The 13,937-nt window shown below is 47.5% G+C and overlaps 1 protein-coding gene across 1 annotated transcript in view; it reads right to left on the reverse strand.

Moving 5' to 3' along the window:
• LOC128270640 (poly [ADP-ribose] polymerase tankyrase-1) overlaps positions 1-13,937 on the reverse strand; it is a 34,355-nt gene that overhangs the window by 12,099 nt on the left and 8,319 nt on the right. Inside the window, exons 3-5 of the mRNA XM_053008049.1 lie at positions 10,436-10,537; positions 4,975-5,091; positions 6-204 (exon numbers count right to left, since the gene is read on the reverse strand). Coding sequence (XP_052864009.1) covers positions 6-204; positions 4,975-5,091; positions 10,436-10,537 — 418 coding nt within the window. The remainder of the gene's footprint in view (positions 1-5; positions 205-4,974; positions 5,092-10,435; positions 10,538-13,937) is intronic.

Genomic DNA, 13,937 nt, shown 5'->3' on the forward strand with positions numbered 1-13,937 from the left:
GCCACCGAAACCGGCCGCCAGCTCTCCGGTCGGCGACCGGTTCGGGGTCCGGGGCGAGCTACCGTCCGCCGACGCCCGGTCCGCGTCCTGCTGCGTGAGCACCGCCGCCTTGATCGGGTTAAACTTGGCGTACTTCGACTGCACATTCTGGAAGCGCTTGCCAAAGTTGGACATGGTCCGACCGCGCCAACTGTCATATTTGAACTACCGATCGGAACGCGAGCAAGGCGTTCCACAATCGTCGGCAGACAGACCGCGGGCGCTCCGGGCTCAGACTCAGACAGGCGGCGGCGATATGACGTACGGGGCCTTCGATTCCGATTCCGAGACCGATTCCGTGGTGTTCGTGTGCTGGCAACGGGCTCACACCATCACCAGCCGACAGAGCCGAGGGCCCCTCCGATAGACACCGCGCCGTTGTTGTTATGAAAAAGATATTTAATTTCCGCCTTCGACTACGCCACCAACTTCCCCCGTGCCGTGCCGGGTTATGCAAAACAAAACCCATCCCCAGCTCGGCCAGTGCTGCCAGCCACGCCAGCGCGGGCACCAGCAACCGGTGTGCCTGGAGGTGGTACAGTTGGCTAAATGGCGAAATTTGTATAAATATCTCTGCAGGCCCCGTCGGCCACCCCGCCCGAAACGGGTTATCGACTCCCGCCGGGGACTTCGTGGCCGGGGGCTCGCCTTTTTCCCGCGCAACCCGGTCGCTAAGGGTCGGTACGTCGGGGCGTTATTTGGGTCGCGCTCCGGTCGCTGGAGCTATCAGCTGAACTGTTTATGGCCTACCATCGCGCCTCTGCGCTGCGCTGCGAATTGATAGCGAAACTTCACGCAAATTGCACACGCGAACGCCACGGATGGGGGTGCGATATCGGAACCGCGGCACACGCACTCTCGAAGACACCCCCCCGGGAAAGTCGGGCTCCACTGACGATACTGACCTGGTCCCGGAGCAGAAGCCCCACGTTCGAGGTACGCGGACCTCCTCGGTAGGACGATCCGCGTGGACGCGACATAACGCGGCGCGCGCTCCAAGACTGTCACCTCACTACTAAGCGGGTGTCACCAGAGGCCACGCCGTCGGTAACTACTTCCCACACAGGACAGTAACAGGTCCCTCCGAGGTGGAGGATTCCTCGAGAGACTCCGCAGGGCCCCGAGTGTTTGTTGCGCGTTGGCACGTGCACCTGCATGCTACAATTTATTGTCCCCTCCTCGTACCGCCCCCCTCAGGTCACCCCGGGGGAGTGGCAATAGGCAATAAAATTATAAAACCTGAACTGCGAAGCGCATTTGATTGAGACTTTGCAGCTCGAAACCCTCATTCGAGACGAGAGCTTCGAAGGAGCCATCACCATTCTGGTTCCAAGTGTGCAACAGGCGACCGCAACAGGGACTTCCTGGTTCGTGGTGCACGGTCAAGCTTTAATTACCGGTAAGGCACCACGCACGAACCCGAGCAGACGGCTGGACCTAACTTATGGCCAACCTGTGGGCCACGCGAAGGCGTCACGAACTCTCACGGCCCGTATGTGGCCCACATCTTTCACCGTTCCGTGACCTGAGCTGTGCTCAGTGGCCCCTAAGAGGGTAGAGGTCCTGCGGCGCTACGCCCATACGTGGGGAGCGCTGAATGTCATAAATTGTTTTTTCCCTCTATTTATTTATTGCTATTGATCCAACCGATTCGTTGGCCCCGCTTTTTGGGGGTGCCAGGAGTTCTTTGCGGGTTCCAGGTTCGATAAGGGACCCGGGAGGTTCTTAACACCGTCAAACTCCCAGATCTGGATAGTTTCGAAAGCACATAAATTTAATATTTCAATCTAAACTGCAGCAGACCCCGTCCAGCAGAACGCTGCATGCAGCTACTCCGAGGAGCGGTCCTTGATCAGACCCCCAGGTGTCGGTGTGCGAGCGCTTGGGGTATCGATTTTCGAGGCGCCCAATCATCAATCAATCGGAATTGCACTCCGCGATTAATTTTGGCAAAAGCGAAACCTCGGGAGCGCCAAAGCATCCGCCAAGCGCCCACAAAGAAACCTCCAGGGCACACCAACACACACAGAGCCAACGGAGAATGGAGGACGAATCGCATTCCGAAGGACAAAATCGGTGCGATGTCGGCGGTCCGCCAATTGCCAATGGCAACGGCAACGAACACGACGGTTCCGTTTGCACAACGGAACGGAAGGCTCCCGAAAAACAACATGCCACTGTTTAAGGTATTGATCGGTTTTCCGGACTTGCTTCGGGTGCCATTCGGAAACTCTAGGCGTTAAGGCGTTGTATTGGTATTGGCAACCCGGGAAGGCATCGGAAATGGTGCAGGTGAGTTGTCCTTCGCCGTCGCGCTATCTGTCGCGCGAGCCACCGGTGCCTGGGTGTGTGTGTGGGTATCTGTCTATGGCTGGCTGTAATGGTCAACCGGTAGCCAATGAGAACCCGGAAGTGGACGCCGATTACATGATTTTCTACGCAAAAGCGTATTGTTGTTGGCGTCGTCGGTCATTATGACGCTGAGTGATTTCAATGCCGGATTGAAAGAGTCTCAAAGCTACGCAATAAATGCAAAAGGATGAGTCCAATTAGACAGTGAAAGTCACTGTTCATTTAAAGTAACCGGTAGTCCTGCGGAACTATGGTGTGTGCTTATAAGACGGACGTGTGTGCTAGTCGTATGAAACCGGATTTTTGTAAACAGATGGTTCTAGCAGTCAATTTGGTCCCCCTTATTAGGTTTTTTTGGCTACACTGCCTTGTTTTGACATCAAGCAAATGATTTGATGTCGAAAAAGAAATAAATTTGGTTTGCAACTTGTCTTTGAAGAAGTTAGAACATGTTACCTTTGTGCCTGAAAGTAATGATTTGCGGGGATCATTGCTTAGCGGTTTAAAAAATTTAAAAACCGTGATTTTGTCTTAAACAGCAGAACGACGGAGAACTCCAAAAAAGTTCGAGGATCCTGGACTACAAGAACTTTTAGACGAAAATGACACGCAATCGCAACAACAACCCACGGATTAGTTAAATTTGTCCTAATACGTTTGAAAGCCCTGGGAAAGATCCAGATGATTGGAAAATAAGTGCCACATGAATTGAACGAAAGGCAGCAGGAAAAGCGAAAAACCAAATGTGAAATTCTGCTCGCCAGATACAAAAGGAAATTATTTCTCCATCAGATCGTGATTGAGGATGGAAAGTGGATTCATTTTGGGAGTTTTGAAACAAAAAAATCTTGGATGACACCGGGAAAATCATCATTTTTGACTGCAAAACTAGATCGATTCGAAAAAAAAATGAAAATGAGATGGGATCAAAAAGGTGTTAATACAGATCCCTACAATAATTGATCAATTTACATCATGCAAAGATCGAAAAACGACCACAATGGACCATAAGACACGGTAAGGTCCATGACAATGCGTCTGGACACAAAGCAAAACTGGTTCAGGATATAATCAAACCACTTACCCCCGCTGTATTTACCAGACTTGGACCCTTCCGACCATCATTTACTTTCATCGATAGAAGTCTAAAATTGGATGACTTTTGTTTGCTTCAAAAGATGAAGAATTCTTTCGGCTTGGCATCCACGATTTAACAGAGAGATGGGAGAAAAGTACATCTAGCGATGGCACGTACTTTGAATAAAACAGTGCATCAATGCAATAAACATTTGAATTGTTTTAAAAACAAAATCCGGTTTCATACGTCCAAACCTGACAGTTTCCACTTCGTCGGACGTACAATAATGATACTAAAATCATAACTCTTTATCAAGATGAACTCTCCTCAAAAAAAGTTCAGGTCTTCGTGGTCTACTGTATATTCTGACCTGTTTGAATGTGATGTGAGCGATTCCACCATCGATGTGAGCTTCGAATTTTCGCCCAAAGTAACTCTCTGATTTAGATTGTTAACTTTAATAGTTAACTGATCGAATCTATCTGTTGTCGGAACAGTCATTCATTATGCTTTCTTTATGTTCATCATACTTCAATTAACTATCGAAGCAAATCGCAAGGTTTAATTCGCGGTTTAGCAAATCATGTTTAGTGATTATCAGAATAGGACCAACATTGGTCCCTTGTGGAATTCCAAGGGTATTTTCGATGGACTTTAAGACAGTAATCATGAAAGAAGTTCCTGGAATTCTCCATTCAAAGGAATTTCTCAGGATACAACATCCATCAAGAGCATAGCCTCGATTGGTGCTTACCCACAATCCATCCTGGTTCAAAAGTGTTGCAAAATTTTCCCTTTTGTTTGATCTTCTTCTTCAAAGTTTCCTTCATTTACTTAAAGTGTTGGTCCTTCTGTCAAAACGCTACAGATAGTAGTCACAAACTTTACGAAAATTTGGCCTGGTGTTAGAAGTACAACTTTCGGTTCACGATACGATACGAAGCTGCAAGTGTTTTGACTAGCGGACCAATTTTTGTTTGTTGAATTTTACTAACACCTCTCCAAAATGCAGCATAAAGAGACCTTTTCGATAGTTAAAACCATTGCACCTTCTGGTGGCCCAGAAACCGGGGTCCTGCCATCCGCAAACCGTAGCGGGGATCGTTCTGCGCTTTCCGACTTCCGACGCAGGCAGAGGTGTCTGTTTATTCGATACGGAACACGGTAGTGCAATCGGGAACTGCAAGCCGTCGATTCACGAGCTTGCTTCATCAATTTAGATCCACTTCTGTGGCTCCGCCAGTGGGTCCCGGGGACGCCGGTCACACGTAGAAACACCTGTCAATTCCCCCGAGGGAACCCTGGCCCGCAACTTTGTAACACCCCGAATACCCGTGCCCAACATTCGCCGTCACACAAGTAACGGCCCCAACCGGAGGCCATAAATAAGGGTCGCTCAATTCAATCCGGACCAGGTGGTGAGGTGCACAGAACGCCCGGCTTCACAGCGTAGTAGTCAGCAGCGGCGGAGTGGCGGGCCCTGGAACCATGCGCTGGATACTTACACCATCAGTCTTTGTTCGTATGTCCTTACCAGCCGCCGTCAGCAGTGCCCGCAGGATCGCTGTCGCTGTACCGGTCTGCCGGCTGGCTACCAGATGTACGGCCGTTTGTTGACGTGACTATCGATATTTCCACGGTTCCGCGCGCGAACAACAAAGACAGAAGATAAAGAAATAGGCAATTAGCGCGGGCACCGGCAGGGTGCAGAAATCGAAACCAGGAAAATACGAAACCAGAACGATCCATCATATCCTTTTGTCGGGCGGGGAGCGGCAACGGCAACTCAATGGACGCGAATTGGTTTGTAGGTCGCGCGTCTCGAGTCCGACCGACACTTACCCCACTATCCGTGGGCAGCAGCTGGCCGACGAAGTTCTCATCCTCAAGGATGAGCTTTTGGAAGAATTTGAAGAATGCTTCCTCTTGAGCGTGCGCTTCCTCTTCGTAGGCATTTAGAATCAATCTCTGTGAAAGGTGGTTATGGTGAAATCGATCAGATCGGGGAACCTGCCATTTCCACTGCACGACCAATTGAATGAAGGAGCTGAGAGCTGCTTGACGTCGGGACGAGCAAATGTTTACCCTACGGGCCCCAATAACCGAGACCCGAGAACCCTTTCGCGAAGTTCTACACCGATTCTAGGTATTCCAAAGACCGACCGTGTCGATTGAGGTGCCATCACTCTTTTCTTTTCTCCCAACTAACCAAAAAGGACCTTCACCAGCATACTCTACAGAAAGCGGTTGAACCTACGGCCTCGTCACTGGATGCGTCCATCACTCGCCGCACCATCGACTTCATCTTCATCTTGCCTTTCGGCTTCTCCATGTTTCGTTCGTCACGTTTTGGTTTGACTTTCACAATCACTGTCAAACGGAAAACACTGCACTTCGTTGCATCTCGTATCGTTCAGAGACACGTCTGGTATCCTGCATGGCGATAAGAACAACCAGAAGCCCCTCTCTGTGTGACTCTCGATTTCAACTGAACCGGAACTGGTCCGCAAATAGCTCACGAAGTAGCGTCCGCCGCAAAAAGAGGATCGCCGGCTAGAGCGCTTTGCCCAAAACAAAAATGTGAGCATCGACAGCACGTTGCACGAAGTCCTTTCGTCAGGCACGTCACGTCGTAGTTACTGCCGCCGAATCGGGCACCCCGTATCTACCAATTGGCAGCGTACCGAAAGCGAGGTACACGAAAACAGGGCCACCGAAACTAATAAATTTGGGGCTTACAACTGATGCATTTCACTTGCGCTCTCGATTGGCGCTGACTTCTGACTGGTTTTACTACACGAACTCACTCACAAATTAGCCTATCTTTTTCCGCTCGCTCCCATCCCGCCAAGCGTCGTCGGGCGCTTCTTCAGTGGCCAGTCAACCCCACTTACCCAGGTGTCCGAATGGTTCAGGTCGAGTAGCTTCGCGATCAGCTCCATCGCGACTAACTCCGCTCCGCAGAAGCAAGTGATCCGCCGGAGGGCAAAAGTTCGACACGAGGCAGCCCATTTGCTGCCTCGGGCACGAGGCTCCAGACATTACTGAACGTCCCGTGCCGTCCCCCCTCCGGACCTCTTCCCGTTTCACCACCACCGCGCAGAAGTTGGGCTAAAGAATTGCAAAAGGTGTTCCGGCGGTGCGTTTGTAAAGAAGGCTCCGCTCGGAGGTGGTGCATCGGAGGTGCCACGGCACACGCGGAGGTTGCAATTTAGGGCGTTAAGAGTGTGTGGCCTAGTAGCCTTCACTCAGGAGCCGAATGTGTGAAAGAAAGTGCGGCGTGAAAGGCCCGAACCAACAAAGCCTGGAAGCCTGAGCTGTGAGCCGATTTGGCCCACATTTAAGTGGAAAAGTTGTTGGCACCCCAACCATCAAACACACATATTCACCTCCCGGGGGGGTTTCGGGGAGTTTGGGGATTTGGTTTGGCTGGCACCAAAATCAATTCCCTCTAATTGTACCGTCATTAAAATGGTGTGCTAAAAGCGTGTAAACTCCTTTTTGTCGGTGCCGAGTTTTGTGTAGCAAATAAAACACAGGGAACGCGGAAACTGTTTGCTCGATTTGGAAGGCCGAAGTTGTTGAAACACATGCTCAAAACACATTGTGGGACTCCTCGCCATTGAGTTTTGGGAGGCCATTTGTTTAACGGATTTCGGAAACGGATTGGCATGGCTTTCGACAGTTACGAAAGTTTTTCTCCAGTTTCAGTAAACTTATTCAAAATGGAAAGTTTATTTAATGCTCCAAACGCTGTGGAACGTTAAAATGAAAAACATGTGCAAACAAAATTCCAAACTGCAATAAATATGTTATACTGAAGTTAATGAAAGTAGTGTAGAAGAAAAATTATAAATATTATGGAAGAATTGAACATTTAAAACATTAAAATCAGTGCAAAAGTGCCTCCACAAACACAACTAAATGCAAAGCAAATTTGGATATGAAAACTAATCAACTATAAGAGCAAAACAGAAATTGTGGCGAGTTATTCTAAAAATATTCAAGCAAATGAACATTCAATAAAAACGTTTACTTATCTGTAAGACACTGAAAAATATTAAAATGAGTATTGCAAAACTACAGTTAAAGTAAATTGTATTGATGAATATCAACATACAAAGAGCAAGGTTGAAAACAAGAAAATTAAATAAATAAAAAATAAAAGTTATGTTATAAATGAACTAAAACTGTGAAACCTAGTTTTTTAATCTTAGAAGAATGGATCAGGTCGCATTTATGAAACTTAGTTATAAGCAATAACATAAAAATAAAAAAAATCTGTCGAAAAACAGAAGTATACTAGGTATAATATTAATAGGCTACATAAATTGATTTAGGCCTCACAATGAACCAGTAAATCTTGTTAAAGCTTGAATTAAAAAACTTAAGGATTAAAAGTTTGCATTGCAATGTAGCGGAATGATGATGAACGCGTCATGCCCACAAGTTCATTGAGCAACTTAAATTAATATTGTACACGAGCATTTTAATTTAAAAAAAACAGAAATGACCAACTCTGCTGGGAACCAAAACAGGAAACGGCCCTGATTATTTCGAAACAATCCGAGCCTGACGCTCGTAATTTGTTGATGGTTTGCTTACTGCAGTTAAATTACTCGCCCGACACGAGCTCTCCGTCCTTCATTCGTCATGGTCGGAATGGAATGTGTGTGCCGGCCGGCCGGCCTGCCCCGAGGGAGCCGGAAGCCTTTACCTTAATCTTCCACCCTTTAGTGCCCGACATAGCGGGCCGTAGTATTCGCGTCGCTAGATAGTAACAAACTGCTTCAACATAGTCCCGTAGCTGTTGCCACGGCTCATAGTCCGCCAGCACCAACAGTATCACCCGGACGGCGGCGGTGTCTACCATAGGCATAAGGAGCCGCAAGCCGTTGTCACCCGCCGTTCACTGACTGCTTCACTTCGGTCACCGGCACCACATCCCGGAACGCAACACGACACGGTTTGTTTTTATTTACTTCGCCACCGCGGCATGCTGACCTCTCGAGGAGTTTGTGCGAACCACCACGCTTCCAAGCCGGGCTGTTTGCAGCGATATGCCACCAGAGGGCTCCTCAGGACCTCACTGCGAACGGCGTGACTTCCGTTTACTGTGCGCCAGCAACACCATGCCCGTGACACGTGCCACGTGCGTCGAGATGCACGCCGGATGACAGCTTACTTTCACTTTTATTTTGCACCCTCGGATCCTCGGAGATCAGTCCTTGGCTTATCAGTCCCAGACCCCTTACGTAAGCCACTAAGAATAAGGCCACTCACGCCAAGGCCGTGGGGCCGGGGGTCGCTGCAAAACGGGCTGCAGCTAGCACCGCACTTTCGCCACTTCACTCACTTCGTGTCACTTCCGCAATTAGTTTAGCTCAAGGCGACCGATTCCACCGGGATTCGATTCCACACCACCAACCGACGTATGTCTTCAGTGGCAAACAGTTGGAGTTCAACTGGAGAGCGGCCGTAAGAAGCGGCCCATCTTTTCCGAATATTCCGAAATTGAAAATATTAGCCGCGCACTCCGCCCCTGACATGGGACCATAAAATGCGAAAAAGAGCCAGCAAAAAAACAATCCGCATCCTTTCGCCATCCAGAGAGACAGAGACAGGGTGCAGAGAGAGACAGGACAGTGAGGGCAAGCGAGCGAAGGATAATCGCGAAAACCGAAACCGAAACAACGAGCCAACGGAGCGGTCCGCGTAAACAACGACAAATCAATGGCCGGGCTCTCTCGGCCCCGGTGGCCCGAATAACCCGCGGGTCCCGGTGACACGCGGCTGTGCTGGTGGTGCATTTCTTCGCGACGATTGTGTTGGTTGCAGTGGGAATCGGCATTCGGCGGCGTGTTTATTGAATTTATGGATAAAACCTGTTTCCCCCGGAACGGCACCGGGCGATGTTTTGGTAGTGTCCTGGTGGCTTCGGTGGTCGAGGTTTCTATGGCTATTGGCACGGTAAACACAGTGCTGAACAAACTTGGAGGTTGGCTCCGTGCTGGGCACTTTTAAGATACTCCATTTCAATATACCAAATTATATAATATTAATATATTATTATAATATTGGTATTTTAAATATTCTTTATCTAGATAGACTGACAAGTGCCGTAGTTAACACCACGAAATCACGATTTAAATTAAGCTACTTCCAGCACCACAATTGTTACCAATAGCCGCCGATATTGGTAGAGCCAGCTAGCCGCCTTGCATGCCAGGCTGCTTGCATGCCAGGCTGCAAACAAGCTGCAGACCCGCGTACGAGCCAAGAGAGATGATCACCGATCGACTCACGAGTGAGAGAGGTAGGATCATCGGTCGACACTCTCTGGGACACTCTTGGCATTACGAAAGAACCAGGAGTGATAAGCGAAACGCCGGACCAGACGGACTAATTTTGAGTCGCTTCTTTCGGATCGCTTCTTTCGTGATCGATAATAAAGGACTTCAAGATACGGAACGGTCGCGGTGTTTGACTATTATTACCAACAACAATAATAAAGCGTTGTCAGTCTATTAATTATACTATCGAAGCGTTTTACATATTAAATTTACTGAGCAAATGCTCGGCCTCGAATCGTATTCGCTTTCGGGATGGACTGTTTTATTTTTCAATATTCGCCCTGCCGGGTGCTACAGCCATCATTAGTGGTAAAAGCCGCCAATGTTTGTTGCGAATGATTCCCACCGGCAGAAGTAGTATTAGTAACTGAGGTGCTGCCTTCCTTTCTGGGTGCAATGGAGACGCCCGGTACGCCCGATGGAGACGCCTTGCCCTTCGATGGAGGCGCCCGGTGGTCCTTTACAGCTCACCGTAAATTGATTAAATCATCACTTTGACATGACGTTTATGCCAAAACCAGCAACCTATAATAGTGTTCAGACCGAGCGCCGCTCGATATGATGGATCGTTCCGAGTTCCGAGTTTGCAAGAGGTTCACAGTGCCATACTTACCCCACCAGTTGAGTACGGATCAACACCTCGCTTTTGTAAAAGTAATTTAACTACATCCTCTCTCGAGAACATGGAAGCAATATGTATCACATTGTAATTGTCCTGCGGAAGAAAGGAAAAGCGTTTCAAAATAAAGCTATTAGCATGGATTGAATGAAATCGAATGAATGGAAATGATTGAATGGATAACTTGAGCCGGAAAATATGTTCTCGGACGCTTATGACGTCCGTCGTGAAGTTCTCTTATCTTTTAATTACATTTCGACCATCAACACCGGAGAGGCGGAGCTTTTGGTGTTCCATCTTTTTCAAATTTAATATTAAAATGCACGATCTTGATTCCATGGAACGAAACTGCCGACCGAGTTCAGTTCAGTGATCAATTCATGATCGGACCTTTGCTGCTGTAAAAATAATAATATACGCCGCTGAAAGTACCTCATGTACATGAAAAACAGAACACGCGAACACGCGCTTTTTGAAGAGCATGAAGCATTCAAGTTTCTGATACGAATTTATCGACACACGCCACGATGGTCATAATGAAAGCTTCAGTAGGTTAAACCACACCCAGCCCACATTGGGTCTCCGTCGATTTACAGCTTAATACTGAAACCGACATCTCGTGCCTACGCTACTGCATTTTTCATTAACCCAAAAACCTCAACGGAAACATATTTTGCCTCTTGCTGCACATAAAGCACTTGTTCCGATGAGATAAGAATCCCTTTCCCGTGGGCCGCTGCTGACCCGCCAGGGAGTGCCAGGAAACCACCTATGAACATGCAAAGTTCAAAGCCAAACCACGAAAAGCGGCCATTATTTCACATGAAGCTCCTGCACCTTCCATCCGCTGAGCATGATCGCAAATTACCGAGAACATTTCCTTTTGCTTCGGTGTGCCGGTCCGAAAGTGGAAGGTCCGAAAGGCGCACGCGAAGAAAGGATGGTCACACCTCGGCTTACTGAAATTCGGAAACCAAAAACCTTTCGCTTTGAAACTCTGAAAAGTCTACAGTGCCCTGTGTCTTGAGAGTGGCATTTAAACGCCTTTTTTTCCAAATTATCACTGCGGCCAAATATGCAAATCAGATTTTAGGCTACGGATTTTTTTTCCTACTCACACGCCCCTTGTTGGCGTTACTGTTGCTGGTTGCGATATTTTAGCCGCAGTGTGCCACCGTTTTCGGTGGTCGTTATTTATGGCAACAGTAAACGAAGTTTAAATAAAAACAAAAAACGGACCCGGACCGGACTTTGAGAGGCGGAAACGAAAAATACACCACGCGTCCGCCGTGAGATAAGCGTGAGAGCCGGAAGTGTGGACTGCGAGGGCAAAACACGTGGCTCGTCTTCGCGCCGTAGATCCGTGCTATTCTTAGGATCAATCTTGGCCAGACACGCAAAACCTGTTGCTCCCGAGCACCGATTCGGTACCGGTCACTAACGGTGGCTAGAGGACGATGATGGTGATCATGCAAATAAGGCTACCGCTGGCTACCGAAGCGAAGCCCCGCTCGGCGAATCGGCTGCCAAATCCGAATCCTTCTCGACGAAACAGAATCGAAGCTCTCGGTAAGCCGTGTTATGTACCTCTCGCGAAATAGTATATAGTACCGGCGTGATGGTAGTCGTGAAATATTTCGCTCTGGCATTCTCTTTCTCTTTTTCTCTCTTGCTCTCTTTCTCTCGATCCAGCATGGTCGCTAGGAAGCGCACGAGAGTGCGATAGTAGTTGTGCCATGTTCCGTGCCATGTAGGGGAAGTAGTACCCCCCTTTCCGGCACATCCGTATCTCCAACGGAGAACTTGTGGTTCGGAAAATTTGTTGGTGACAAATGGGAAAGATTCAAGACTCGTTGCGGTGAGTGAGTGATTTTTCATCGACCACCTTACGATCGTTGGGCAAGAGGGCCGTGCTCGATGCAAAATAAATGGATGGTTGGAAAAGTAACGATTGTGGTCCCATCGATGGACTACGTTATTGTTATAAGACCTCGAATCTTAATCACTGACTTCGTGTAAGAATTTAATAAGTAAACATAATCGATTTTTCAACCATTTTGAAGAAAACGCGCTTCAAAACGAAGTGTTTCATTTAAAAATTTTAAATAGTTTACAAAAATTGTACAAGGTGCGTAATCATGACAGGATCTATTAAAATAGTAAATAGCTCCGCTATTTTTTAGACGATTTTGACAAATGAACAAGATTTATTTAGAGTATAAAATGCCATTTATAAATTTTTTTCTTTCAAAATACAATATCGATCTAAAGATCGCCTACATTAGACACATAAAATTCTTACATTTGCGATCCGTTTTTGGGCTTGTTGCATTGTATTTGACAACATTTCGAGCGTAATCGCAGCCATTTCTGCAGTGATGTTAGCTTTTAGTTCTTTAGAGTTTTCACAGTTGAACGATTATTTTTAATGTACAGCACTACAGTTTTAGCTCATTCTTTTGGCGTAAATCGATCTATGACTAAAACAGCATAAACTAATGTTTTAGAACCTGGCGAATTTTCTAAAATCGACTAAAAAATGGTGGAGTTTTTTTTAAATTTTAGTAGGTCTTCTCATGATTACGCACCCTGTATAAATTGTACAAAGAAACCCAGTTGCTGGCCAAGAACCTGGTATGATGATGTCATGATGATCATCCGCTATAAACTATGAAGAGCAAGTTCCGATCTATCTTAACCAAACGGCACTTGATGGAATTTTAATCAAAAAATAAATATTTAAATGTATGAGAAATGAATACCATCAATATTTTGTAACACAACGCCGATTTATTGGTTTTCATAACCCAATTACCGAAAAAAATACTAGATAATCAATCTTCGTTCATTAATTTAATTGCTACCATCCTTTCTTCGTAGCTATCCGGTAATTAGTGTGACCTCACTAGACGTGACGTGTATAGCCTCACATTCTGTCGATAATAAATCACCGTGTCTGGTCCGTGTGACTCACCGTAACCACCGTAACGGTGCGGTGCTCCTAATGAGCATCGTGAGGTAGGTGAGGCACCGAGATTGATGTCTCCAGTAATTTCCTATCTCCTGAGAAAGCGACACCGCGGTGAGCGCGGAGTGGCCACGGACTAAGGCCAAGCCCACCGTAAGCCGTAAGGATGTCAAGGTAAAAAATGCGCTGTCACAACATCCTTAATGATAGCCTTAAAATCTCGGCCCACACACCCAGCGCCGCGCCGGAGGCAAAATTGATGTACCGGTAACACGGTCGGCCGGCGAGGCGATTCCTTCCAGGCACCCTACCAGGTCCGAAGAATAATATTCTACTTTGCATTTCACGCAGTTTACCGAGCCGTAGGTGGTTCCTTCCCGGTCTCGGACTGCAAAAGCGCCGGGTTCTTGGAGTGGTCAACTTGTTGATTGATTTCACTTTCGCATGCAACCCGTGCCACGCCGCTTCCGATCCAATATTGCTAATGTGAAAATTAGCGAAGTAAACTATCCCTTTGCCCATTAGGCC

This window comes from Anopheles cruzii, chromosome 3, assembly GCF_943734635.1.
Source record: "Anopheles cruzii chromosome 3, idAnoCruzAS_RS32_06, whole genome shotgun sequence".
NCBI classification, from domain to species: Eukaryota; Metazoa; Arthropoda; class Insecta; order Diptera; family Culicidae; genus Anopheles; species Anopheles cruzii.